Source organism: Daphnia pulex, chromosome 12 (assembly GCF_021134715.1).
Source record: "Daphnia pulex isolate KAP4 chromosome 12, ASM2113471v1".
NCBI lineage: Eukaryota > Metazoa > Arthropoda > Branchiopoda > Diplostraca > Daphniidae > Daphnia > Daphnia pulex.
Window position 1 is genome coordinate 10091140 of NC_060028.1, and position 27942 is coordinate 10119081.

At 44.1% G+C, this 27942-nt stretch overlaps 1 protein-coding gene across 16 annotated transcripts; it reads right to left on the bottom strand.

The window, feature by feature from the left end:
• Nucleotides 1–314: 314 nt before the first annotated feature.
• Nucleotides 315–27889, bottom strand: LOC124209720 (calcium-dependent secretion activator-like). 16 transcript variants are annotated; one of them, XM_046607834.1, is made up of 36 exons: nucleotides 27101–27886; nucleotides 17671–18067; nucleotides 14124–14298; nucleotides 13879–14037; nucleotides 13504–13759; nucleotides 12766–12950; nucleotides 12571–12651; nucleotides 12029–12201; nucleotides 11751–11774; nucleotides 11366–11459; nucleotides 9064–9185; nucleotides 8833–8977; nucleotides 8631–8737; nucleotides 8225–8400; nucleotides 7696–7716; nucleotides 7416–7610; nucleotides 7213–7349; nucleotides 6911–7098; nucleotides 6106–6141; nucleotides 5509–5610; nucleotides 5363–5426; nucleotides 5145–5268; nucleotides 5017–5037; nucleotides 4804–4919; nucleotides 4248–4259; nucleotides 4005–4010; nucleotides 3571–3727; nucleotides 3348–3489; nucleotides 3122–3277; nucleotides 2889–3042; nucleotides 2763–2823; nucleotides 2601–2698; nucleotides 2001–2117; nucleotides 1834–1938; nucleotides 1235–1359; nucleotides 315–1166 (listed from the first exon to the last, which is right to left on the bottom strand). In XM_046607834.1, the coding sequence occupies exons 2-36, from the start codon at nucleotides 18018–18020 to the stop codon at nucleotides 923–925; spliced, it is 4428 nt and encodes a 1475-aa protein (XP_046463790.1). In that variant the 5' UTR covers nucleotides 18021–18067; nucleotides 27101–27886; the 3' UTR covers nucleotides 315–922. The 16 variants fall into 16 exon arrangements, with proteins under 16 accessions (XP_046463790.1, XP_046463789.1, XP_046463805.1 ...); XM_046607833.1 differs by having other exon boundaries at nucleotides 2001–2126; XM_046607846.1 differs by lacking the exon at nucleotides 315–1166 and adding an exon at nucleotides 1526–1690 and having other exon boundaries at nucleotides 1321–1359; nucleotides 2001–2126; nucleotides 27101–27889.
• Nucleotides 27890–27942: the final 53 nt, after the last annotated feature.

The window sequence follows — 27942 nt, forward strand, 5'->3', positions numbered from 1 at the left end:
ACTAATGAAAGGAAGAAAATCGTCTGCTCTTTGCCCCACTCTTGCCAAGTTGCCAACTAAATAATAATAGGTGCATTTCCGCGGTCGCTTTTGATTTTCACATGCTTTTCATAGAGTGATAGAGTCTCTATCACTCTGCTTTTCACTTTTAGATTTTTTTTCCCCTAGTTATTGAAATGAATAGAACAGGCTGGAGCAGAGCTATAGACTCCTGGTCGGCTGGTCGCTTCACGGTTGTGTTGGCTTTGAAAAATATTATTTATACATATTTAAAAAAAAATGTTAGTTAACGGAATGAGAGAGACAACGGTCAGTCAATCGGAATAATTGTATTTTAATTAACAAGAATTTGAGGCCACTACCACAGAAGTGCTGGATAACGAGAGAGGGGGGAATCGAGCTGTTGAACACACGGGAATAAGACGTCGAAAGAATTTTTATTTTACCTTTTTTGTTTTAAGAAAGAGAAGCGCAGGTCATGAAAAGGAAAAAAAGAGAAGAGCCAGAAAAATTGAAAACAAATGACAAAAGAGGCGCAATAAAAGAGCGAACTTTGTAAGTCTAGATCTATGTACAGCTTATGTATATCCACGAGAAGTGTACGCAGGAAAACCACACACGCATCAAAATGCTGATTCTGCATGACTAGCCACACGACAACTGAAAGACTGGCGTAGTCTCTCTTTAATGTAAAACAGGCTAGTTACTCTGGCATTTCTGCTTCAAATAATACATCTTGTTTGATCATTCAGATGGTCAACTATACTGTGTATGAGTGAAAGGTGTTGACAGGTGAGTAGAAGGGTAGTGGGGGAATCGGAATGAATAGAGATCAACTAGGATAGTAAGATGCAGCTCAATGGCACTGGCCTTCCATTTCCTTTCATATTTTTTTTAAAATCTTGTTAACTGAAATATTTTTTTAGAACCAAGAGGATGGCCCACCGAGTTTGCCACCCAAACCTCCCAATCCTTTACCAAAAACATTGCCCATCCGACCGACCACTTGATTGGTCACGTTACTAATCTTATTGACGTAGGTTGCAGGATCCAAAGATGACGTCGATCCCATCCCAGCGCTTCCCGTACTGCTTTGCGAAGTTTCACTAATCTTGACTTTCGGTCGAGACTCTGCTTCTTCATCACCTCCCATTTCATTGTAAGTACTGTAAAATGGTATTTAAATATTTAAAGGGATTATTTTTCATAACATTCATTTAAAAAAAAATTATACCTCATGCCCATGGTGAGAGCGCAGGTAGCCTCTTCGGTTTGCATTCTCGTCGACACCGTCTGATATAGTCTCGAATTCAGATTTTCTTCTATGACGCCTTGCAGTTCAAAATCCGTGTACAATTTCTATTGTCAAATAAAATCATTATTGAATCGGCAAAGGCACACACACGATAAGAAAAGTCACAAGTGTCATCGTCCAGAACAATCGCAGAAAATGAACGAACAAAACGTAATGGAAGCTATAATTAAACAGAAAGCGTCTCATAAAATGCCTTACACTGATTCGTACCACGTACAAGAAGCGACTACGTCTCACGACAACACACTACTCTATTTTTCCAGAACGAATCAGCTGCTGTTGTTCGGTAGCGATACGCTGGGCTACAACCACAGCGTCACGACCGTGAAGCGATGTTGGCAACATCCCGTGGACCTCTAAATCGGCAGGCAATTTCTATACTCGGTACAGTCGTGGATCAACCAAAGGCACAAATTACATTAAAAAATCATGCAAGTAAAAAACGCAAAAAGACGATAAAAAAAAATAAATGCAAAACTACAAACAAAAAGGTAAAAAACTAAGAGAAAAAAGAGTACCTTGACAATGTGAGCTAAGCAAGTGCATTGATAAGGGTGGAGAGAATGATTCATCCGGTCTGCCAGCCAGGTGCCCAGCATTTGAATCTGGGCCGCGTACCACGCCTAAATGCGGAAGACAATTTGTGTCAGAGTGTCATCGATTTTATCAAGCTTTCTCATCTTACGTCAAATAAGTTGAGAATCCAAAGTTCGTCATTGACTTTGCTGCGGATTTGGTCCATGGAGTTACGAGTGAAGTTGACGTACGACTGGCCAAGATCTCGGCCCGATCCCGAAACATTCTGCTTGTACTGTCATCAGTTAAACGTCGTCCACCACAGAGGGTATTCAAACACAAGGAAAAAAGGAAGAGGGCACCAGCAGAAGAGAAACGTAGAGAAAGCCCAGCAAGGAGAAAAGAGAAGTTGATAGACAGGAGAGAGAGAGAGAGAGAAAAAAAAGAAGAATTGAAGTCATGCTGAGATCTATAACTAGAGGTGAAATTAATTTCCTATCGTAAATCACTAGCAAATGAAGTAAAGGACGAGCAAAGAATTGACATTCTGTCAAACAAACTCTTTTGAAGACGTCTTGGACAACGATTGGATCGTGCGGAGGAATAGATTTGAAAACCCAGAAATATAAGCCAACAAGTTCCCCGATAGTAGATAAAAAGTCAGTTTTGAATCAAAAGAGAGAGAGAGAGAGAGAAATAGTCGGCATCCAGCGGAAGTAACTTGTAGAAGTTGAGTTATGAAAGGAACGCTGAAAAGAAGTCAAGTTACCGTAAATGATAGAATTGACCCGAGGATGGATCCTTCATCGTAGCGGGCCAATTTGCTGATCACCGACTCGAGAACTGATAACAGTCGACTGACAACGCCTACGCAAGGATCGGTAACGTGTTAGTGACAGACTGTTTGATCAAGTATAACACATTTTCATACCTTGAGACATGGTGGATGAAGTTCTCTCAATGAGCTCGTCAATTTTAGTGTGATATTGATGCTGCCGACGAATACACAGTTAGAACATCATTTTAAAAAAATCCTTACAATCACAAATAGTATTACCACATCAACTCCGTCAACGGCGCAGAGTTTGAAAGACTGTTGCTTGGCATCGAGTACTACGTTGACCATGGCGCAGAGTTCGGCCGGCAGCACGTAATCCGTCGAATTGAATGTGACTCCCTTCTTCAACCACTGCTGGAAAGCGTTTTCCGTTCTGTATGTAGGCAAAAAGAATTTGTTTTCAATTTTCTCAGTGTAAAAATCAAAAGTTGATGCTCAGCAATCGATAGCACCTCTGAATGCAGGATTCGATCATGTCACAGGCCATGAGTTTCAATCGCTGTTCCAAGTGGCGAGCAAACTCGGCATCTGGCCAATGCAAATCGTGAATGAATGACTGAAGAGCGTCCAATTTCCAAAAAAGATCCTCTGATGTGGAACAGCCGTTTCTGTTTGAATAGGCAATCAATCTTAATAAGATCTCGCTTTCAAGTGTCAAAATCAGCGCGTTTTCATCACCCTTTGATCTCCCACTTCTCTTTCTCAAATCCTTTGTGAATCGACTGGGCTATGCTGGATTCCATCAAGTCAACATATCGAACGACTTGCGGGGCGAACGTATCGCGCAAGTGCTGATGAAACCGGCCATTCTTCAGATTATCTGCCAACGCACGTCAAATCGAAAAAATCAAATATTTAATATTACCAAACATTCAATTCATAGTTGAGAATAATTGCATACCATCCATTCTGAGGTAGTCGTTGAGGATCTGGAACAACGGAAACGAATCCCAGGTGTCGGGTAGCTGTTCGGCGAGAACGGCATCCATGTCAACGGCGAAAAATGACCAAAATATCTCGGCGTGCTCCACCAGCAGGTCGCTGAACCAGGCAAAAGCCTACACACGTTCGATTCACCAGAGTTTTTAGATAAGTTCCAGCTCGCCTACATGTTACCGACTTGTAATGACTTTTGGTATCTACTTTCAGCATTGTGATTATACGGGTATAATTGACTAAATAATAAGCCATCGTCTTATTCTATTTGGGTCAAGCTGGACGACTATGACACAGTGCTGAGCAGGCGACTATAGAGATGTTAGGTTGTGTGTCAGAGTGAGAGCGGAAATAAAAAAAAGTGAAAGTGAGAAATAAGGAGAAGCCGTTGGTACTCACTTGATCCTGATTGGGCGAGAGGGAGACAGAGACAGATTTTGAGCGACAGTTGAGTAGAAAAAGAGAGGGAGAAAGAGAGAAAGAAAGAACAGTGATGAAAACACACATTATATCTGTATGTAATTGAAAAAAACGAAAGCTGATGTGAAGTAGATACGGAAAAGCAGAAAGCCAAAATTTCCTTTTTTAGAAACTTTAGAGAAGAATCGGATGAGACATAAAAATAGAAACCGTAACACTCACCCCTTTGAAAGCCTTTTGGGAACAACAGACACCGAACAAGCAGCAAGGCAAGATGGTTTTTGGGGGTCAGATCAAGAGATTCAGAAAGAGAAAAAGATGAAAACAGAGACTAAGAATTGAAGCCCATCTGTTGTTAGGATCAATGATGGTTAGATGGCACAATTCAAAAGAATTGTACAAGAGGTAATCGCTTCAGATTGAAATGTAGATTATATATAAGCGCCGCAATCAAAATGAGAAGATGAGATGGAGAGAGAGAGAGAGAGAGAAAGTGGCTGGAACACATAACGGCAATAACACGAAAGGCAAGCCACGTTAGAGTTGATTCGAGGGGTCTGCAGCTCGTTTTATATTAGGTATAGGATACGTGAGAGAAACACTTGCCATTAAAACTGCCAATACTTAAAATAATTTTAAAAGATAAATTCTGTGAGATACGAGGAGGGATGGAATTAGTAGCCATCCCCTCGCTTAATTAATCATACTTAAATAAAAATTGGAAAGTGTTAATAGCTTTAAAAAAAATCTCGGGAGAAAACGTTCAATTCCACATTACCTCAGCGTAGTGTTCTTCATTCTGTTGAAGAAGATCAACGCACAGTTCAGCCAAATGAATGAGATCCTCCAGTTTCTTCATCGGAGGAACGCCGGGTTGTTCACCGCTCAAATCATCTGATCAAAAAGTTTAGTATGATAGTAACATCAAATCGATTCAAAATGTTCAATCAAGAATTTCGCGTAGAGGCAACAGATAAGCGACGACATTTACCTTGAATAGTAGTTTCGGCTCCTAGTTTCACGCACACACAAAAAAGAAAAGCAGCGCGAGATTTGAAAGCGTTAAGATCAGCGATTCCAGACTATATATAATAAAAGCTCAGACGCTCAGAGGCTCACCTTCCACTTTGGCTTCGCTAGCCAATTTGTTGTAGTTGATAAGCGCTGCATTTTCCAGACATTTCTTGATGACGGCGCGGACCTCTTCGGCCGGAACGGGAGTCATGATGTCCTTCATTAAAACCTAAGAAGGGATTTCACAAACATCGGGCAATGAATGGCTCGAGCAGAAATGTGTGTAGAGATTCTATCGAGTATCTAATAAAGGATCTACTCACTCGCTCCATAAGAGATAAAGTGGCTTTCAATGCGCCTTCAGGGCGACCGAAAGGGAAACACGATCTGAAATTTTCAATCAGCCAAATGAAAATGCAGACAAAGACTTGAAGAGGGGAGTCCCAGCACCTTCCGACTATATATATACCTGAAATTGGTGATTTGATATTCAAGGCGAATGCGAAGCCGTTCTTTGATCTCTTGAAACTTGTCCCTCTCCTCGTGAGTGACTGTGCCTACACCGTCGGGTCTGCAAATATCGAACGTTCATGGTTACCATTGAAACTGAATTTACCGGCCGGGATTGTTTTGTTGGCATTCAAGACGGATCACATTGATTTGATGGAGAAATGGGGGAAAGTATTATTTTTTTGGATTGGGATGATGTTCACAAGCAAACGAGAGGTTGTATCACGCACGAGTGAAACAGATATTCGTCACGCACAAACATCCAAACGAATCAACCACGAGAAACGAAAGGAGAGAATAATCAACGGAATCCATCAAGAGACGATCGAAGACGTTGGTCGGACTTATCACGGCTACACAATTCTCTACGACTAACCAGGACAAAAGTTGCAACTCAAATAACTGGACGAACGCAAAACTCATTCAAGACAAACATTTGTGGTTGGAGGAACACACCACGATCGATAAATATATAATACGGTAGAGAGGATAGGAAAATATTAACAAAAAGGTTGTTTGTTTGTTTTGTTTTTTTCAGAGCGACGAAAGAGCCTACCTGGCAGGGGCAAGTACATCCCCATCCGAGTGGCTACTTGGTTATTTGTATTATTTTTTAATGAAATAATTTTTGTTTTTTAAATGCATTGTTTTTAGTTTGTTTGTTTTTAAATTCAGCCCAAAAGTAGAGCATTAGTGAAGATGGTATTTGTGTGTGTGTTTTTTTGTTCAGCCGAGTTGGAATGGAATGGCAGGCGTCGGGAGAGCGAAGAAAGAAAGAAGTAGAAGATAATATACAAAAGACAAAAGATAAGTTGAACGAAAGAAATATAGAAATCACAACGTAAGAAATGATTAGAATGGAAGCCATATCAGCGCTTCATTTTGAAAAATATCTACAAGACTATAATTGACGAGATGGATACGAAATGCACCTTCACTTTGAACCGACAACTATTTGCAAAAAAGAAACAACTCATATCGCATTCTGAACAGCGAGTTAAATGGAAAGCAGGGAATAAATTTCCCGTTTCCGTAGATTTTTTTTTAAAGAGATTTTCACCGAAACATCACATCGATCGACAGGTTCTTTAATTGATTCAAATTGGGGTTGTTAATGAATTTCAGGTGGAGTCAAGTCGGGTTGCCAAATATCGGAAAAAAAACAATAATACGTTTAAAATGTGTGATGAAATTTCGCTGCTTATAATAATTCATTTGCGCTTATAATCGAATTAATGTCCCTTTAAGCTAATATAATTATGTTCCGGATATACCAGTTAACCTCTCGGCACGAGAGAATAGGTTAATTCAATTATTAGTGTGCTCTTAATTACACTGGTAAATCGAAAGCAGATTCTTACCGATTTCCGTGAACGTGCGAGGCGCAGAAGGCGAAAGAATAATGAATCAGCGTGGGATCAATCATCATCCCGCGTTCGGCCCGGTAGAGCAAATCCGCCAGGTAGTACAAGTGGCGGTAGCATCCGCGGACTCCGTACCGGGCGCAGTACTCGTCGAGAACGAAGATTTGACCGGGGGAAAACCATCCCTATTTAATTCATTTAAAGAAAATGGAATCAAAAATATAACAAAAATTAATAGAAAGATGAGGACGACATAAAATCTGAGGCATCAAAGATTGGCGCTAGTCCCAAAAAAATACCAAAGAAGCGAAGGGATCGTTCAACCGAAAGTCCAGCGTCAGCGTCTGAACCAACTTGAAGAGGAGTGAATGATCAAATTTGACCGGATCGGCCGAGATGTATTCCTCCATTCCGTGTTTTCGAGCCCTATCCGTGTCTGGATTATCAAATTTGAAGTTGGCGCTCAATAAGTTGGAGTAATAAAAATATAATAGAAGCGAACCTCCTTGGATTTTAGCGATGGTGGAACTCTTGCCGGACGGCGTCAGAGGCGGCGCAGGCTTGTGCGACTGTCCAGTGGCCCGGTAGAGGGCCATCACCCAGAGATGCGACTCGGCTTCGTCGTCGGCAGCGAACACAACACTGTCGCCCTCCTTGACGGCGTTGAAGAAGAATCGACCGCCGTCCAAATCTGATGCTCCGAATGCGAAAGAAAAAGGACAAAAACCAAATTCATTGACCTGTCGGCGAGCAAATGCATCCGAAATGAGACATTTCCTTACCCATTCCCACCATGAGATTGGCTGCGTATGTGTGTGGTCATTAAGCAATAGAAATAAAATGAATCACATTTTCACATCGTCACTGACACTATCAAAATCACATCGCATCGCAGTATATCGTCCCAGCACAAAAAAAGGGGCTGTGTGCATATAAATGCGACATTTTCTCAATCATGTCGCGAAATGAACTTGTATACACATAAATTTCAATGGGTCGCAAAGCAACAAAGCAACACGGGGCCTGTATATAGCGTGCAGAGTTGTCGTTATATAAATATCCTTTCCTCCCGACTATTGCGCTGCTGAAAGCGACTCGGAAAGGGCGTGCCCGCTTTCCCAGCGTGCGGTTTTCGTGAGTCGAAATCGTTTAGATTATAAATGATTCGAGTGCTGCGAATAGCGACAGTAGGAATAAAGTTTGCATTTGTTTTGTTTTTTGTTTGTTTTTCCCGCTGTTTCTATACTGCAACTCGAGAGATATGACGACGCAATCCAAAATTCAAATCGAAAATCGGAAGCTTTTACGTACCGCTGGCGGCTTCGATGTAGTCCACCGTGTAGCCGTCCAGCTGGAACATTTCAGACGGCTCCGTCTTCTTCTCCTTGTAGCTGCACATGGCGAAGGTGTACTGCGAAACTTGAACGAGGACGTAGTAGCGTTTCTTCCACTTTTTCCAGACGCCTTTGCCCCAGGCGTACAAGTACCTAGGAAACACAAAAAAAATAAGCGGGAATTTTTGAAAAATAGCATCAGCGACCGATCCATCACATCCGACTCGGATCGAAAAAGCCGACCCCGCAATATATAATAGCCGGCCGTATCGATTTGCGGCGGTTGCCACACATGACGTGGACTTATATTTAGGCCTCCATATCGTGCGGTATATAGTACATCCAGTGCAAACCCCGTGCACATCAGGGAAACTCAAACTCACCCGCAGTGTTTCATATTGAGCGGCTTGTCCATGCGGCAGGCGATTTTGATACGCAAGTCCTTGTCGGTCGCGTTTTTGGGAACTTCCATTTTGTGCCACTCGGGAAACTTGGAAGGGGAGAACAACAAAATCAGGAAATAAATAATAAAATAGTAGAAGAAGCTCGGGAAAGCTAAAGAGAGAAAAGCTAGACGACAAATACCTTGGAAGCCAGCGGAGTAGGTCTGAGGACAATTCTTCCCAGCTCCTTGTCCTCGAGAGCAAACATACCTTCGGCTTCGGCAAAGAGTTTCATCTTGACTTGAGGCAGCGGGTGAGTGGTGGTGAAGTCGCCCTGAGTGTCCCACCTGATCGAAAATGTTTTTTTTTTTAATTTTGTTGTTGAAATCGTGACGTCAATGACGAACAAAAAATAGCGACTCTCGTTTCTCACATGGGTTTCGATGCTTCCGCTTGGTCCGTCTGCAGTTTCTCGCCACCTTCCACTTCCATGGTGCAGTAAACGATGCGATTGGGTGCCAGCGATTTCAGTCCCTTCACTTCCATGATGATGACCTGTGTCGTCAAATCAAACCAAACGCGTCATCATCAAAAGGCGAATCACGAACTTAAACCGACAGATGAAAAGGTTTTTTTCCAACATTCAAAGATTTTTTTGAAATGGCCAAATCACGGGTGAGTAATAATAGGCCAAAGAAAATCAACGATGTTTGTGAAACTAAAGAAAAGGTAATAATCAAAGTCGTCTTTCTAAATAGTGAATTGAATCAGTGTTGCCATAGTGAGCAAGAGAAGAGTCAGGAATAAGAAGAAGAAGAGTCGACGTTGTAACATTTTGAATATACATAACACGGGAGCGGATCGATGTGGATCTGAATGATTCAGACTCCGTCGGGAGAGAAAGAGAGAAAGAGAGAGAGAGAAGGAAAAAAGAGAGAGCGAGACAAGGGCGAACGGAAGAATACAAAGAAAAACGGGGAGGAGAGAAAAGGCGAAAAGAAAGTTAGCACGCGTGAACGTCTCGTCAATAGACGAGCCCAGCGGGAGCCATTATATCCGTCTAGCTTTGACTACTGCCGCCTCTGCTGCTGCTGCTCGAGAGCCAAGAGATAGCGCGGCGTATATAGAGAGAGAGAAAAGGAGGGAAGAATGTCCTCGTTCCTGCTGAATTGGCTTCAGCCGATCGGATTTAGGGCGATGAACCACTGCCAAAAAGCAGCGAATCTTGCCAGGAAGGAAGCCCGCGAGTGCATTCGACCAAAAAAGAAGAAGACTCGTCGTGATTGGTGGCCCAGGCCTTTCATACAGAGACACACACCCGCCGTGCTCCTGTGTGTGTCTGTGTGGCTTTTTGCCTTGTCAGTTGATAATGTAAGAAGAAGAAGAAGAAGTTGCAGCAATAAACCATTTTTTTTTCCAAATCAGCCTTCGCACATTGACAATTCTTGCGAGAATCAGTCACGCCACAGCCGACGGCGATTACCCAACATTTTTGAATGATGATGAAATCTAGTTTAATTTATCGAGATAATCGAATCGTGGAACGTCTCTCGATTCCAACTTTCCCTTTCCGTGACATAGTCCAATATAGTCCAGTCACTTTTGGTCGTCTTTTTGGACCCCCCCCCCCCGGTGATGGCTAGCGGACCGCCATTCAACAACATCACTTTGAAGCCCGCCTGCTCTTCACTCTTAATTCAGACCGGGCAATGTAAAAAAAAAGCCCGGCTTGGGCGATGGAAGAAACGAGCAGCAGCAGTAGCAGCAGGGATTATATCCCGTGGACAAAATGGATTCATTAGCTACATATAGCGGACGGGTCGGCAGTCCATTCGAGCGCAGAACTGCCGAGGCGACGCGGACGCTCTTTGATGAAAAAAGCAACCGAGCGTATGGAAACGATGTCACGGCCCATATATATACACACATATAACGGACGGCCAGCCAGCCTGTAGATACTTATATATATATACTTATTCTCTTTGTGAGGCTTTTCTCATCTTGGCTCGACAGCTCCGTGTTGGCCATGATGCACACCGGAAACATCACGCCAATATGCAAACTCTGTGAATGACTGCTGGCCTCTTTCCATCTAGTTCTTTGTGTGTGTGTACATAAGCAGCAGCAGACGGGCAAATCAGAATGGAGAGAGAGAGACACAAGAGCTTGGAAAACGCCGAGAAAATTTTGAAAAATCAAAAAACCAAGAGCCGAATAAAGGGGACCGCTAGTGGGAAAAGCAGAGACTATGGAGCGCTCTGGCTCTCTATCGATTAGTCGCTTTGTGCCTTTAGCTCTCGCATTCAGCCATTACAGACAAGCCGCACGCGCGTATCTACTTGGGTCAAAAATGTGTGCGGCGAGTCAGTGGCCGGCAATATATTTACTGTACAGGGAGAGAATAAAAGAAAAAGAGAAACGAAGAGCATACAGAAAGTGAGAAAAAAGAAAAAGAAAAGAGAGAAAAGAGCGGATCATAAATATAGATTCTGTTCCGGATGAAAGGCGATCCGATGATTTTCGCTCGGTGAAAACCATCAATCAGGATTTTTCGCTTCTCTCCTGACTCCGGGGGGAAGGGCAAATAAGGATTTCGCTCACAACAACCTCCAAGAAAGATATAGCGTGTCGAGTGGGGAAAAAAAACTAATTGATCGAGGTTTCGGCGAAGGCGGATTTATAGCAGTATAGGAGAAGAGAAGTGGAGAGACCATTAGAAAGAAAATAAAACCCACCTCGAGTGTGAAAGACAGGACGATATCCATTTTGGATAAGGTGGATTCGCCATCGGGGCCGTCTTGATCCAATCTGGAGAGCGATCCTTGAGATCTGCAAGAAATACCGGGAATTACGATTGATAAACTTGGCGCGATCGAATTCGATAGGGAACAAACAAACAAACAAACACAGCGCTGTATAGGGGCGAAAGCAAACACAAATGCTCATTTTGATGTCTTATGGCGAAATTAAAAAAAGAAACTTAAACCCGTCTCCAATCATTATCAATATTGACTCCCACTTTACAAGGACAACATGATAGCTGGCCTTAATATCGGAAAAATATGGACACACCACGGAAACCATTTCTTTTTTTTCTTTTCTAAAACACGATGCACTTGCCTGAGCAACGAGCTCCTCCGTTTCCTGTGAGAATGTAGCCAAGCAACAGCAGCGACGGTTGATAAGAAGAAGAAGATAAAAAAAAAACATTGGAAAATGATTATTAAACTGACAGGAGCTACTAAGGGAGTCGAAAATATTAAAAAATTGAAGCGGAGTTAAGCGAAATGGCATATGGAGTTCTTTCGAGCCGCTTTCCACGGATCAATGTTTCGACTTATTGATTAGTTTATTACGTAATGTGGTGAAACTTGTATATTTTTCAAACAAACCCTCACCCGCTGACATTGTAGCGCTTGAAGCGTTGCAGACCGTAGCGCGAGTCGGCCGATCCTTTGCTGACTGGCAACGATTCTAAATTGGCCATCAGAAGATTGATGGACGATTTGAGTTCTTCGATGTAGAGCACCTCCATCTCTTTCAAGACGAATCTCGGCATCAGTTTCCGGTTCTAAACGACGACGAAAAAAAAAAGAAAAGAAAATAATAATAATAAAGAGTCAAGCAAACAAAAGCGCCCATATAAACTCCGTCCGTCATTTTGGGGATAGATGGAAAAGCGACGGGAGATAACGATGGGAAGGAAATAATCTGGCGTCACATGACACTCTTGTAGAGGCGACGCCAATGGCCCAGAAAGCGGAATATACCGTGTGGGTCGCATACGCAAGTGAGAGATGAGAAAAATGCTCAAGGCTTGATAGGGAATAAAAACTAAGGGGAACATCGAAGGCGCATCGCTTCCGTGCGGATGCGCTGATCTAGGCAAAAAAACCCTGAAGAAGAAAGAAGAAGGAAAAAAAAGACGAGATGAAAGAACCTTTTCCATTTCCGCCACTTTTTGCAGTCGGCCGTCGAGTTCTCTTCGGATGGCGGCGGCTTGTTCGTCCGACGAATCCAACTGCGAAATAGTTTTGAAAAAAAAAAAAAAATATTCCGTCATTTCAGCCGTTATTCCCTCATCCTTCGACGGTGGAAGACGAGGTCGTCTTCCAACAGAAATTTATATACGAACTTGTAAGGCGTTGAATAGGAGTTGATGTTCAAACTTTTTGACACCGAGAATCTGCTGGAATAGATCATAAAGTTGCTCTTTGGACAGGGCCAATTCGCTGTGCAGAGTTTGATTCATCTGCGCTTGCTGTTGTTGCTGTGATCGCGGGCCACCTCCGGGTCGTCTCGAATCATCCTCACCGACTCCTATATTTTGCCCGACAAGAAAAAACAAAGTTATAAACGCGAAAAGTATAATGCGCAAAATTATGGATGGATAAACGGCCAGGGAAATGGATGACTCCTCAAGAATTGCACGAATGAAAACGGATCCTCCATTACGTTGTTATTTTCTAAGTTTAAAAAGGGGGAAAATAAAAGTTCTCCACCCGTTTTTGCGCAAGTTTGACGATTTTAATGACGAAAAGTTCACGTGGGCAGATTTTATGTGAACCGCACAAAAAATCCCGAAAAATCTTCCTCTATGAACTAAATTTGAAATAAAAAAAATAAAATTGATCGTGGCAGACTCAGTCGACCTGAGCGCATAATGAGATAGCCAGTCAAAGAGAAGCAGTGTTACGCCCACGAGAGCGGAAACGTAATGACGACGAGACATGCATGTGTACATACTCCATGGTCGCCACTTTCATCTTTTATTCGTGGAAAAGTGCTTAGTATCCCACAATTATTTAAAACGGGCGTCTCGTCTTCTATCATTTTCAAAGAAATAAAAAAGGAAAAAGAAAATGAAAAATACCTTTAAAAATGGCGTCGAATTTAACCATCCAGGACGTCAGGACCGTCTCTTTGGAGAGACCGTCAATGTCGGGCAGAGAACGAACCCGACGCTCGACACTCAATCGGAAAACATCTCGAAAGTCCTGCGACGAGAGGCCGCCAGCGGTGACGGCGTGGAGGACTCGGTCGGAGCGCAGGAAAAGTTCCGTGTAACTCTGAACGGCGTTGTGAAAAGCCTCGTCGGCCAAGATGGGCGTCTCTCCTTTCAGGAAGCTCTGCATCCGTCACACACGACATTTGACGCCATGACGCCAGACAAAAAGATTGATAAATCATCAATTAACACCTTGTGTGTAAAATCAAAATGAGAAATGGGACCTTGTGTTTTATTTACCTGGAAGCGTTGCTGGAGCGACTCGAGCTGTTGCTTGGAGACTTTCAGTTGTCTCTTGGTCATGTCGGTCGGTTGTTTGGCGTTGAACGGGTAGGCGACGCAACGTGACACAAAGACGTACAGCTGGAGACGGCGCTTCCTCTCCTCCTCCTCGCGCTCCTGTCGATCCCGGGACATGAATGATCAACCCGCCAAAAAAACCGACAGCAAACACACGCCCAGGGGTGGGGTGGTGGTAGACTTACCTGGAAATCTTGCTCGTTCTTGTCGCTAGTCAACGACGGCGAAGGCGATAACGGCCTAGGCAGAGATCCGCTGCGGTGGGACGAATTGAGCGAGGGCGAATGGGCCGGCAGGGTGGCGCTGGTCGAATTGGAAGTACCGCCGTCCGTTCCCGGACCCAATCCCGGCGTCACCGATCTGATGCAGGATTAATTTGACAAATAAAATGTACCAACAAAAGAAAATAAAGTTTGCCGACTTCAAAAGATATGATAACGGTTCCAGTTAAACACAAAAAAGTCCCTTTAACCCCATTAACTATCCATCAAAACAAGGACGCATGTCGGCCAGCATCAATCCATTCCAGTAACAAGGGACAATGTCTTATATAATCCTCTCAAAGTCCCTTCGGTGTCCAGTTCCCATTTTTTGATGCTGTCCTATAAAACGGACATTGACGAATCGGGGCGGACGTGGATCAATTTTTTCGTTTATAAAAATAAAACGACCTTGCCGCCGCGACGACGCCCCGCTGACGGACGCGAACGCACTTCGATGTGATAGCTTGGGTGGAGATGGATTCGCATGTTATTTTTGGAGGGAACAACCGTCCGTTGCTATGCTGGGCATCTCTCAATGATCGATCGCAACATTCGCATTATCTATCTTGGCGTCCGCCAGAGCAAACCAATCCCACCCAACGATACCAGGCTATATCCAGCCCTTTTAACTGACTACTGCTGAATGCCCCACCCAAAAAAAAAATCCAGTAAATCGTGCAAAATCCTTTTTGAAAAAAAAAAGATATATATAACTAACTTGATCCGGAAGAAGCGGAGAGATATTGTGGAATTAATTCGGCAGCTGCAACGCGTCAGTTTTTTTTTCTTTATCCACTTTTTATTCTCTTCATCTCGAAAAAAAAGGGAAATTCGATTTGCGATATACCGCAGTGCGGGAGAAAAAGGTGACAATCGGAAATACACGACCGAGGCGTCGCCGCTTTCAAACGACAAAAAAAGAAAAGTTTCTCCAAATGCATCATCCCCCACTTCCTGGGAAACCAATAAACTTTTTTTTTTCTCGGCTGCTGCTGGTGCTGGCCCTTTTGGGTTTTCCCGCCTCTCTCTCTCTCTCTCCAACAAGCAAAAGTGGGGAAAAGAGTGGGGAATTTAAAAGGTTATCGGTGGGTGTAGACAGTTGTCTGATCGATTATCGGACTAGGACTTGTCACGTTGCCAGTCCAACAGAACGCAACCAGCGGATTTGTTAAATAGAAACACGCCCGGTCGAGTACATCTGTCGAGTCCGTGTTCTTTTCAAAAGATATTGAATTTGATCTTTTTGTTTCTTTTCTAGTTCAGTTGACTTTTTCCTGCCCGCCGTCTGGATAAAGTTGATTTCAGTCTGTCTGTCTTGCTGATCCTACTCGGATTTCCCCATTGCAATTATGTAGTTGACATACAGATGCAGATGGACTACTTCTCTGACGCATGATTCCAAGTGAAAGGCTGAGCTTGATGGCAAACCCGTCCACCCTCTCTCTCTCGAGGGGGCATTGCACTCTGCATCTGTCAGAGTGGTCTGGTTGGTAAACTTTGGGATTTTGGCAATCTTCCGTGCCATTGCTTAGTCCTCTTATCTCATCTCGGCGATGACCGAGAGATGAAATCAACTGAGGGAAAACAAAAGAACCCGCTCTGCTTCTGCTGCTGCTGCTCCTGTCTGCCACGAAGAAAACAATCATAAACAACTGGATAGAACACAAAATCAATCGTCTGAAAAGCTCCGTCGATTTGATTAGCCAACATAACGATTGACTGCTTACCACCAGTGCGGTGCCTCCCCCCCCTCTCTATTGATCTTATTTCTAGTCTATTTATAAACTGGCTGGCGTTGAAATATTCAACCAACTGTTGATTTGCGCTTGTTAGCGAGGAAAGAGCAGCAGCAGCAGCAGTTCAGCGCTCTCAACCGACACCTATATACTTGCTCGGTTGGTTCCTCTTTTCCAAATGAAATACACTGTCCCCCCCCCCCCCCTTGCTTCTGTCAATTTTCCACACTTGTCCCCCTCGCCAACACGTCCAAAGGGACATTTTGAGGGGAAGAAAAAAAGGGGGACAAGAATCAACTTTTTGAATTTGTGCAGCGTGCCGTGAATTTGAAAAGCGGGAACTGAAAGAACATCTAAACGAAATGATGATGTCAGGATCGATCCTGGCAGCGCGAAATATAGTCTAGGGGATATATGGTGTACGGCCGCTCCCTCTATACAATTTTCTTTTTTTGCGAAATAGTAGTATTAAGACTGTCGTCAATCATGGTCAGTTGAAGGCGTTTCTCATTTCCAGCCAAGACAGGAATGATGAAAAGGGAAAATTGCGACTTAATCAATCGAGTTGCCTGGTTGGAGGGGCGAAGGATCGCCGAACCTTGCGGGATGGAAACATTTAATGAAACGCGGGCCGTGACTCTCTCTCCCAGAGCGAGTGGTGAGCTATTCCCAACCAACCCGCATTCGAATTGCACATCCCGGCCCAGATGTGGGCGCCCATTGAGCCCAGCAACAACAACAAACAACAACAGCGCTGGCATTTTCCCCATATTACTTATTATTTCTTGTATATATACAAAAGTCAGCCAAATTGTTGTCTATTGAACCTTGACTCATGTCCCAGTTGGCCCCCAGTTTGTCGTGTGTCTGATCAAAACATGAAGAAACCAATTGACTTGGCGGCGCTGGACTCATCTCCGACGGCCACTCTTAATTCGCCGACAATTCCTACACGTTGTTACACGGACGTACACACACGCATTCGTGTTTGACTCTAAGTCATTCAGACGTTGTGTGTCTTTAGTACAGTAGACAAGCCCTGGGCGTCAAATAGCTTTTTCCCCTGGCTAGGCTGGACTGGCATGGAGGAATAAGTCACGTATTTATGTGTATAGTATGTAGCTTGATTCCCGGCGCTTGATTGGATCACATGCTCCATAGGTGAAAAGAATATAACAAAGTGCAGAAACACACACACACAAAAAAAGACCATAATAATAAAAATAAAAAGAAGAAAAAGGATCGGGTCACGCGCGTTCCCCCAGAGTCTCTCGGGCTCTTGTCTCTAGCGGGTCTTGACAAATTCGTTTTGCTTCGGCTCACTCAGTCAAAGAGAGCGACGCGATGAGAAGTTGTCATTCTCATCGTGTCATACATCACCGTCACCTTTCTTCTTATTCCTGTATACATAACCCCTTGGCGTGTCTTTGGTGTACGTATATCTAGGGCCGCCATCTTGGACGTCGTCAGGTCAAGATGGTTCAAAAAGAGAGAAGCGAAGAGAGATGAAAATAAACAAGAGACACACTCGGCGGCGTCTCGTCTGCATTGACGTCACGATAGACGTGGATCAATTTTTGTAAAAGGGAGTCGGCGGGATCCTTAGGTAGTTTTCGTGCGCTCCTTATCGGCCGGACAAAGACATCCTCCAACACAAGAAGAAGAAGAAAAGGGTGGAGGGGGTGGGGGGAAGAAAAGAATCTAAGGAGATCAATGTGTAGACTTTGACGTACCTGGGCAAACTGCCCGACGGCGGAGGAACATCCAAGCTGCCGGAAGCTCCTCCTCCTCCTCCCCACGACGTTGCAGCTGTGCCGGCCGACGAGGCCCCGGCACCCGCTCCGTTGCCTCCGCCAAGATTTCCTCCCGCACCAGCGCCAGCCAGTTGCCCAGGAGCCGTCCCGAAAGAGTTGTTGGCACCTCCTCCTGCAGACGAGCCGCCACCGCTGCTAGCGTCCTGCTGGCCCTTGGCGGCCCGTTGCGATGGCTGCGAGTGATGGCCAGGGTGGTGATGGTGATGGTGATGCGGTTCCTCAACCCCCTCTTCATCCGTTTCCTCTTCGGAAGAGCTGGGGTCGATCATTTTGGCTGGTCGATCAGGTAAGCGGACTCCCCCTCGGCTCTCGGCTCCTATAATAAAATAACGTCAAACAATCAATAGAGAGACGGCCATTGCACAAACAGCGGACGGGCAAAAAAATCGATTGTATAAATAAACAACGAGATCAAACATTCTGGCCGCCGTCCGGCAGACGTCATCGCCCAGAAGACTATCAGTCACAACCACCCGTCAAACACTTTTTGGTCATCGATTTTTGAATCTTTCCCGCGGTCACCAAAACAACAATCGATTACGCAAAACAAATAAAAAGGTAACGAGTAGTCTCCCGTCACCGTGGGAGAAATGGATTCTCACATAGATACATATAAACAAGTTGACCGACCCAAAAAAGAAAATATAGAAATCAAATAGAAAAGGAATTCCCGAATCGCTCCGATGTTGTCCATTGCGTGGATGTGTCGTCGTCGTCGTCGTCGGTTGTGGTTCGTTCGTTTGTATTTCGGGACCCCCGTCACGCAAAGTGGATCGTGCCGTTGAGTCTCTGCTTCACGCACAAACGTCAATCGATATCATCTATGCGTTTATGTGTGTAGTCTATGGGATATGTACAGCCCGGCAAAGAGAGAAACGGGAGCGGCGTGGTGGGTGAATCACAAAGGGACTCGGGCTATTAAATCCTGGGCTGTATTGCAAGTTTCAGGCTATAAAATCCACTTGACGAGGAGTGCTCCATCCGGATGCTATACTATATACCAGAAGCGACATAGAGCGTACACACAGCTTGCATATAGGCAGTGTATACTTAATAGATGAAAAAGAGTTTAGTCGCGTTTGAATGCCATATCTTTCATTACTTATGTACCAGCAACGTCAAAAAAGACTTTTCTCTTTTTCTCTCTCTCCGGAGTCGCTCAGACGGCTGCAGCGAATGATTGCATGTACATTGAGTTAGGCTGTATTAGATGGGCATAAATAGAGCCGTGATGAGGGATCGCTATAGGAACCCTGTTGTTCACAGAAAAAAAGGAACAGAGTGCCTAATGCACTTACATAACGCCAGCCAGCAACGTAATGGAGCTTGGATCGAGCTGGCACTCTCAAAAAGAGACCCATCCGGCTGTAATATATATTTTTTTATTATTCTTATGTGTGTGCTGTTGTAACAGAACTGGCCATGACTGGAATTCGTTTTGACGTCATTCGATTATGGCCAACGTTTCATGATGTACTAGAAGAATTAAGCCGCTTATTCTGCCTTTTGGCTATTATTGATGGTAAAACTGTGTATGTCATAAAAGTCTACTTATTTCGGATCAGACTTGACAAGTCCCCCCCCCCCTTTTTTTAGACTAACAGGCAAAAGACAATTGAATCTTTTGGGCATTTTCATAGCTGATTTAAATGTCATTTCTAGGATGATAGAATCATTAAACTAAATTAGTTCTCATCTTCTCTTTGAGTTTTATCGATCCTGAACAGAGTGTGTGTGGGCAGCGGCGGGGTGTGTATAAGCCTAGCCCACACACGCACAGATGAGCTGGGTCTCAATATGGAGGAGGAATCGATTGACTTTTTTGTTGTTTCATCCGGGCGTTACGACTCACGAATCGGTTACACTTGGCGGATGGCGGTCCCCCCTTTTTCCCATACACAACAGACGAACGCGTCCTTTCCATTTTCTCCCCGTACATCCCCAGAGATGCGCTAGAAAAAAACGATAAATGGTTGTAGGTAGCATTATAACTGCCACAATATTATGGCAGTAATATTGTTTATTGATAAATTCCAGAGGGGACCCACCGGAAGTTCAAAAAATACGAGTGGGAGCATAAATAGTATGTACATAAAGCTAACGCATTTTCGGAACAGGAAGGAAATGATCGATATGGAGCCTCGTCTGTTTACAAAAGAACTGCACGTTACCGGCTATATAAGGACAATATAAGCTCGTCATTATAATCGAACGCATATCCTCCTCCCCCCCACCCCCCTCCCCACCAGACCCAAAAATAAAACGTTGCACATAATGTTCTTAATCATCATTATTTGGCTGTAAAAGGATTATTATTGCTATCGGGGCGGGGGGAAAGTGATGGTCACAAGATGTGAAACATGAACGGCCGGTACAGTACTACTAACGTCTTTTTCTTTTTTTCTGGGTTTTTAATGGCGCAATACATCACACAAACTGTCCCCCGCGCCGCTTTTTCTCATCCGATCCCGAGCTGTTTCGTTCCACGTAATATCGCACAGACCCAATTTCGCCGCACTGACGGTGACGAAATGCTACAATGTGTAACATAGTTCCGTATATATCGCGGCCCACCGGATGATGTATACTGCATCGCGCACAAAATACAAAAAGCCCTGGCAGAAAAAAAAAAAAAAAATGTGTTTTATGCGCACGTTAGAATATGTATGTACAAGGAAACTCCGTTCCATCTTTCTCTCTTTTTTTTGGGCAATCCGACGCTCTTTTTTCCGGTGAGACGCGAATTCCGCTGGATCATCAGCGTGAGCGAACGGCAACTGGCGTGCGGTATTATGAGAGTCTTGCCTGAGCGACAACAAAAGTTCTTTTGCATGCTTTTGGTCGTACCCCCTCCCCCCTTATTGAAGCAGAAAAAAAGGGGTGGGGGAAAAAAATGTCCAACGAGGCGCAATATTTCGCCATTTTTTATCTGAAACAAAAAAACAAAAGATGCGACGTGAATCGCAATAGATGTGACGTTCTTTATAGGCGGGTCTCTCCCCCTCGATCGATGGGTACAGTACACACTTGAATGTACCTACTGTACAATGAGAACACTAGCTGGATACAATATGCATGCATGATATTAGTCGATGCATGCGGGATTACGTGCTAATAAGGAGCGCGGGAGGGGAAAGACACACTGCAGCAACAATGTAGGGCGACGAGGCCGCAAGGTTTCGCCGTTTTTAATCGTGGAAATATTATCCGGACATGACAAATGTGGGAGTTTTGGCTTGAGGGGTCGGATGTTTGTACACATCCTTTTTTCTCCGACTAGACGAAGAGTCTATATTGACTCGGAGCATCTTGGGATCGATATGATAACAAGCTTGCCAGCAGCAGCGATGCTAATTACTCTGCAAAATATATAACAGTCGCCAACAAAGGAGTGAGACAGCTCTCGCTTCTAATGTCGAGTGGAAACTGTGGAATTATTATTACAATGGGCAGAGGCAGAATTTATTCTAGCGGTCGTCGCCCGTTATTGTCATCAACTATTCACCAAAATCATTTCCGTACAACCTATACTAGTCCCCCCGGTTATCTGACGTTGAATTCAATTTTCTTTTGATGTCGAAACAAAAAGCAACCGGCTTATAAAGTTTTGCGCTTGATACCTCGCAATCCCAGGGTACAGGGTCCGAACATTCGCTCTAATAAGCTGTAAACTTTGATGGCAGATCTACTGAAGTCCGACCTTGGTGAGTTCTGCTATGTTTCGTAAAGTTCGCCAACTATTGAACGGTAAAAATCTACCGGAGAAATTATTCAAGCGAGCCGGGTACGAGGTAGGCACGAAAAATCTTGACAGAACCAGCAATAGCACAATAACACATTCATCTAGAAGCCCAACTTTCCTCTTAGTTGGCTTCGAGTAACTGTCAGTTTTGTAGCCAGCGAGAGAGTAGCCTCTCCAGCAGCGCCGTGTTTCATAATCAAATATTAGACGAAGAGAGATATCACATGCACAGAAACTAAGTCTGTGTCAACAACTTTTGGGGATTCAATTAGATACCAGTACATATATACAAGCCCGATAGCCTTCATGCTCGACGCCAATCGCCAGCAACCAACCAGGTCCATCGGCGGAATAACACACGCAACTTATTCGAGACATTTCCCCATCGAAAAACTTTGGTTTTGGTTTTCTTCTCGGAAACTCTACGCCGCAATAAACGGAAAACTCTAATCATTCCAACTTATTTTTTTTTATTCACGCAGTTCTAGACCAGCACAGCTGTCTGGCCCATTCGTAAGATAATTCGTTGCGGTTAAACCGAAGTGGAGAAAAAAAAAAAATTCCGGAGCAAATATTTCTTGGAGCACTTTGTTGAAATCCAATTCGTGCCACATCTCCAACTCTCACGTTGTGACGTGTCCGTTTAAGAGTATATGTGACGAATGGCAAGAAAAAGAGAAAGAAACGAGTGGAGGATGGCCATTATGAGCGGTCGTTGCGTCAAGCTCGACTTTCGGAATAAACGATCCAATTAACTCTCTGACGCCGTGAATGAGCTTCATTTTCAGTCGACAAAATCGTACCCGAATAAGAGTAGCGATCGCTCTCTCCGTTCAAATAAAAATCCGAGCTTGAAAGAAATGCGAGAGAGAGATAGAGGAGCCCGGCAATAAACAACCCCCGAAAAGGAAAAAAGAATCAACTTGGCAAACTGTTTGTGTATATAAGAAGAAGAAGAAGACGACGCGGAATTGAAATGGAGCCAGTCAAAAAGCGAGAGGGCAAAGTCTTCAATCCCCCGCGTTCACTCCCGACAGCTGCACGATATAGCGACAAAGGAAAACAACTCACGGAAATAAGAGATCTCGTCCTGGGAAGAAAAGGTGCTCCTTTTTTTAGGGTCCGACGTCAAGGAGGTCACAAGAAAATTGAAGGGACGAAGAGATCAATCGTCCATTTTAACATGGACTCAATAACATCAGTTCCGTGCTTGCAGTCCGAAATAATAAAATCACTTGTGTGTTCCAAAAAAATATAGATCTAACTGAATATCGGGACAACCGGCCAGTGTTGAAAGATGGAACTGTACAAAGGCAACTGAAGGGGGGAAAGAAAAAGAGGTGGGACACACACATACTGGGCCAGCGGCCAGCTGGGCCAGAATAAAATAAAAAAATAAAAAAAAAAAAGAGGGAGGGAGGTCAGCGTTTGGCTTCGGATAACATCGTCGGGTCTCCCTCAGATCAATATGCGTAAAGGGCGTGCCCAGCTGGTCGATTCTTTCCGCTCTGTCAAACCGAATCAACAAAAGGTTTTTTTTTCTTTTTTTAGTTTGTCTCCTTCGTCTACTTTTCTCTTCTTCATCTTCTCAGGATTCCATAGGTCCATTTCTTGCTGAAAAAAATTTGTTTCTACGTTTCTACATCTTTAGTAATAATATTTCGGGCCAATTCTCCTGGAACTTATTGACTTGGGATATTCAATCGAGGATCAATTTCGGCGAAATGAAAGGACACGGACCGACGGTGAATGAATTGGCTTTGCAATAAGGACTCACAAGGAGATTTAATAAGATCTTGTACAGCCAGGGTCCGAGCTGTGTTCCTTGTTCTTCGGGCGACACACCACACAGGCTGTGCAATCTGGGCCGTCGGACAAGTCAATACAAGCCTTTGTAACATGCCCCGGTGTTTTTCGGAGATAAAGAGATGACGCAGGGCTTATAAACGGTAAGTGAATCGAGCCTAGATGAAAGGGCCGGCGAGGAGGACGATATAGTCTAAATAGGAGCCCACGAAATTCTAGCCACGTTCCGCCACTCACGACGGCTCAGGGAGAGAAGGAGAGAGAGACTTCCTCCCACAAAACAACAAACGCCGATGCCACGGGTCTCTGTGGCAGTTTGTTCGGCAAACAAGAGCCGCCAAGAGCCGCCGCTGTCCTCTCCATTCTCTTCCGGACTCTGTGTGTTGCTACGTGTAGTGTGTCAACAGGAAAGTTGCCCAATTCCGGGCAACGGCCAGGGAATCTTATCCGTTCGCCATACATACCCCCATCGAGCCAAAAAAAGTGCTGGTCATAATCCGGATGGAGCGAGCAAGTTGCTCTTCCACATCTCGGTCGGTGGGCGGGCCTTTCAAAACTATAAATTCGGATCTCTGACAGCCGGAAGTTGCAGTGAAAGAGGACAACTACTAGTTACCATGGTACTACCAGCTCAAAGATGATGATGATCGATAATTCAAACTCTCGTCATCCGCCCAGAGTGAGTTGAAGAGTACGTTAATATCTTCCGCCTGTTACAATGCCATCGTTCTCAACTTTGCTACAGTTTTCGGCGGGGGACGACCGGGACGCGGACACTTTGGATTTCTGCGGACGTATTACAAGAACGTGCGTCATGCGAGCTGGTAAAATTCTGTAGCCGATCTTCAAGTTAGGTGTGACGAACGAACCAACATCGACGCCATGAATGACAATGAGATATGCTAAGGAGCTTTCCTATATACACGACGAAGACGAGAGATTATTTGAGCAGGTCATTACTGATTGGCCTATCATAATCTCTTCTCTGATCAAGGGTTTAAATCTAAGACGTCAAAGTTGAACGAGTACGAAAATATTCTCCATTGTTTGTTTTTTTGACATTTTTAATTTGAAAAATCGGCAGGAATTTACATTTTGCTCGAAATGAAGAAATTCCTCGGACGAACTAATGGCGGATTCTTTGGGAAATTTTTTAATGATTAGCGTTTCTTCCTCGACGCCGTTGTTCGTCATTTACAATAGGAAACCCAGCGTCTGGACGAGACAATAGGGACGCCATGACGAATCCTTGGATGCGGTTTCTGCTAATGAAATCCTTTTTTCCCCTCTTTTTTTTTCGCATGAGAAATTCTCGCCATTTCATTTGGATCGAGATCGATATCCAGTGTGAAGTTGGGCGTGATACCCAAGACACAACAGAATGAAATTCAGACAAGACGCCGATTTCAGGTGATGATTGGCACCAAGTCACAACAACGGCTCCGCTTTCAGCGCGTTACACATGACTATTTCAGCACACAAAAAGAAATTTTTGCCCCCCTCTTTTTTTGTTTTATTTATAGAAACCGCTGGATGGATTACAATTTTTCATCGCAGTGCAAACAATTGAAGCGGAAAAAAAAGGAACGACCCGCGGATCTCTCTCTTTTTTTCCATCGCTCTGAAGACTCGTTAACGAACAGTGCAGCCAAGAGGATTGTTGAGTGGTTTTTATCGACCGAATGAAGGGTAGCTGCTGGTCTATATAGCAGCAACAAAAAGTAAGGGAAAAATAATAAAAAAAGGAGAGAAACCCACGGAAAATAAAATACCGATATTTGTGACTCTCTCCCTTACGCGTGTTTAATGGCTTTTTGCACAGAGCTCGGAACGCCATCCATGTAACGGAGACGCATTATTGATAAACAAAGTTTCAGACAAGATTCACATGCATGTCTTTTTTGGCACGAAGCCTCCTTGTGTCTTGTAAATGATGTTTGTTGTATATTCACTAGTTTTGCGCAGAGAATATTCACTGGCGGATAAAGTAAAAAACAAAAATAGCAAGATGGAAAAAAATAATAATAATAAAATAACTCTCTCTCTCTGGCTAGCGATCGGTAGTAGTAAGTACTGTATACTCTCTCTGGTATGTAGCATGGATAGTGTGCTTTTCACGCTCCCGTCAACCACCCCCTCCATCGCCCAACCCGCCCTTTCCCATTTGTACATACACCCTCGGTCGCCGCTCTCCTTTCGGGAGCTCTGCTCAACGCAAGCGACGATCAATACGAGGTGGTTCCATCCCCAGCGCTTACACACACACACACACATATATATATACGTATATCTCTCTAAATGTAGTATACAAGAGAGTTATTCTATATGCGTGCACGAAAAAAGAAAGTCTCAAAGTTAACGTAATACTTGGAAATAGCGAAAAGAAAAAAAAAAGCCAAAATCTAATATTTAGTAAGATAACCTTTTTCCTTATATAAGAAAAAAAAGCTCTCGTTTACTAAATTGGTAAAAACTCTCGTCCCTGTGAGAAAAAAAAGAGAGGAAAGAAAACTTTGTATTCTATATTTTAGATGTTGATATTATATATGTCTCCGCTTCACAATCTTTCCTCCTCTCCTATTGTTGTTTCACATCCGGAATACCCTGTGCTGCGTTACTAGTGCAACCGAGTCCGCACCATTTTTTTTTTCTTCTTCTCGGGAGTTGGAGCTGCTGCTGGTCTCTTCTTGACTCGATCACGACTTTGAATCCTCCCCACCCTCCTCCTCCTCCTCCTCCTCCGCCCCATTTTCCTCGTGGATGCATCCCGAAGTGGTGGAAGGACGTTGCAGAGCAAGTCGAGCGGGACTACAACTACTACTACTATACTACTCGTCCTGCACGATACTCTGTTACAAGACTAGAAGTCCTTCGCCTCTTCCCCCCTTCTGAAAACTTTCTTGTTCGATCTAACTAATCAAATGTCGCCGGCTTGTGGGGGTATCAGGATCAAGTGAAATATATGAAAAGCTGTCAACTTGGGGTTAGGATATATATATATATAAAACAAACTTTTGCCTTTATGTACCAAATGTAGATTTCAAATGAGGTAAGCCAAAAGAAACCAAACAGCAATTTCCTGCCTTTATCGTGGAATTCTATCAAAAATAAATAAATTTCCCCCACAAAAATAACGGATGCGGGGTGCAAGAAGAAGAAGAAGAAAATAAAAAGATGTTTGATCAGCAGTTTCATTTGTTACGTCGCTATCCGACGCAAAGAGGGTCGACCAAAGTTACACAACTGTTCGTTTGCGTTATTGGCTTGACAAACAAGAGGTCAAAATAAAAGAAGAGCGGAAAAATTTATCGAGTCCAAACGAATTGAAAGTCAACAAATAAGAAACTTTTGCGGCGATGCGAAAATTCCCCCCGAGCACCAATTCTTTTTCTTTATTCCCGTTTATATAATAATATATATTTTTGGGTAAATAAGAAGGGAGGAGTGTAAATCATGGTCGTTACTCACACCCGCAGCAACCGACAAGAACCCAAAATCAATACGGATTAAGTCCTACACACAGGGCAACTCACAGCAAATAAGTTTGACAAGAAAAAGGGGGAAACAAAAAGCCGCACGCAAACGCAAACATCGAACGAAATTCCGCGGCTCCGGAACAACACACTGTCTTTTGTGGTATCAATAAAAAAAAAGGCTTATGTGCTTTTTTCACAATATCTGAGCACTATAAATAACCGGACAAACACAGACAGAGAGTCGATCTCAAAGCAAACGGCCAACGACGTGACATTTTACACACCAAATGTCGGGTTGATCCGATAAGAACAAATGGAAACTAACCTTTTTCCTTCCTGTGTCTGCGACTAGATCTCTCTCGCTCTTCTTGGTTGGGTTGCTAGTGGTAACGGTCGTGCAATAAAAAGGAAATGAATTCAGATGCTGCTCAGCTCACTCTTGATGTTCGTCTGCCAAAACCGCCAGTAAAATATCGGCGCGGTTGAGTCAAGTCGCCCGTCGGTTTCGCCCGACTGTCTAGTCGAAGAAGAGAAGACGAATCGCGTGAGTGTGTGTATGTGTCCACGTCAGACGCACACACACAGACACACAGGCACAACTACTCAGCGCTCGTCACAAACAGGCACACATAGACGACACTGTATGCGACACAACTAAACAAACACGAGCACACACGTTAGTCGAAACGAAATTCAACGAATGCCGACGACACTCGTCGAGCCTATTTTCGAGCTAGACCTTCCGTTTCGTCCATTCGCGTTGCTGCTTTTGCAAACGAGTCAAAAAGGCACTTTAGTTGTTTTTGTTGTCGACGATTTTCTCTCTTTTTTGGTCAAACAACAGCAGCTGCCTGAACTGTGAATGGCAGGCGTGTGTGTAGTAACCCCGTTCGGGTGAATCAAGTCCGAGCGACTGACGAAATCGGGTCCGCTATCTATGATGGCTGCCGACCGACCGACAAAAACGGCTGGGCCAAACGATGTTGACGCATCTGCTGCGCCGCTCGTGTCACACAGCGCACAGAAGGAGAGAAAAATATCGGGGGCCATGTCGACGACCAGACGCGCAAGTCCCTTTTCTCTCTCTTCCCTCAGCGACGGATGCGCGCGCGCGCACAAACGGGCATGGCCGGGCACGACTTTTTGGTCACCCTTCCCTACATGTAG

Coding starts and splice junctions, on each gene's coding strand:
- LOC124209720 (XM_046607833.1), bottom strand. CDS start 18,020: ATGATCGACCCCAGCTCTTCCGAAGAGGAAACGGATGAAGAGGGGGTT. Junction 12,202..12,570: donor AAGTGGCGGAAATGGAAAAG/GTTCTTTCATCT, acceptor GTCGTCGTTTAG/AACCGGAAACTGATGCCGAG. Junction 6,142..6,910: donor TCGCACGTTCACGGAAATCG/GTAAGAATCTGC, acceptor CAAATAACCAAG/TAGCCACTCGGATGGGGATG.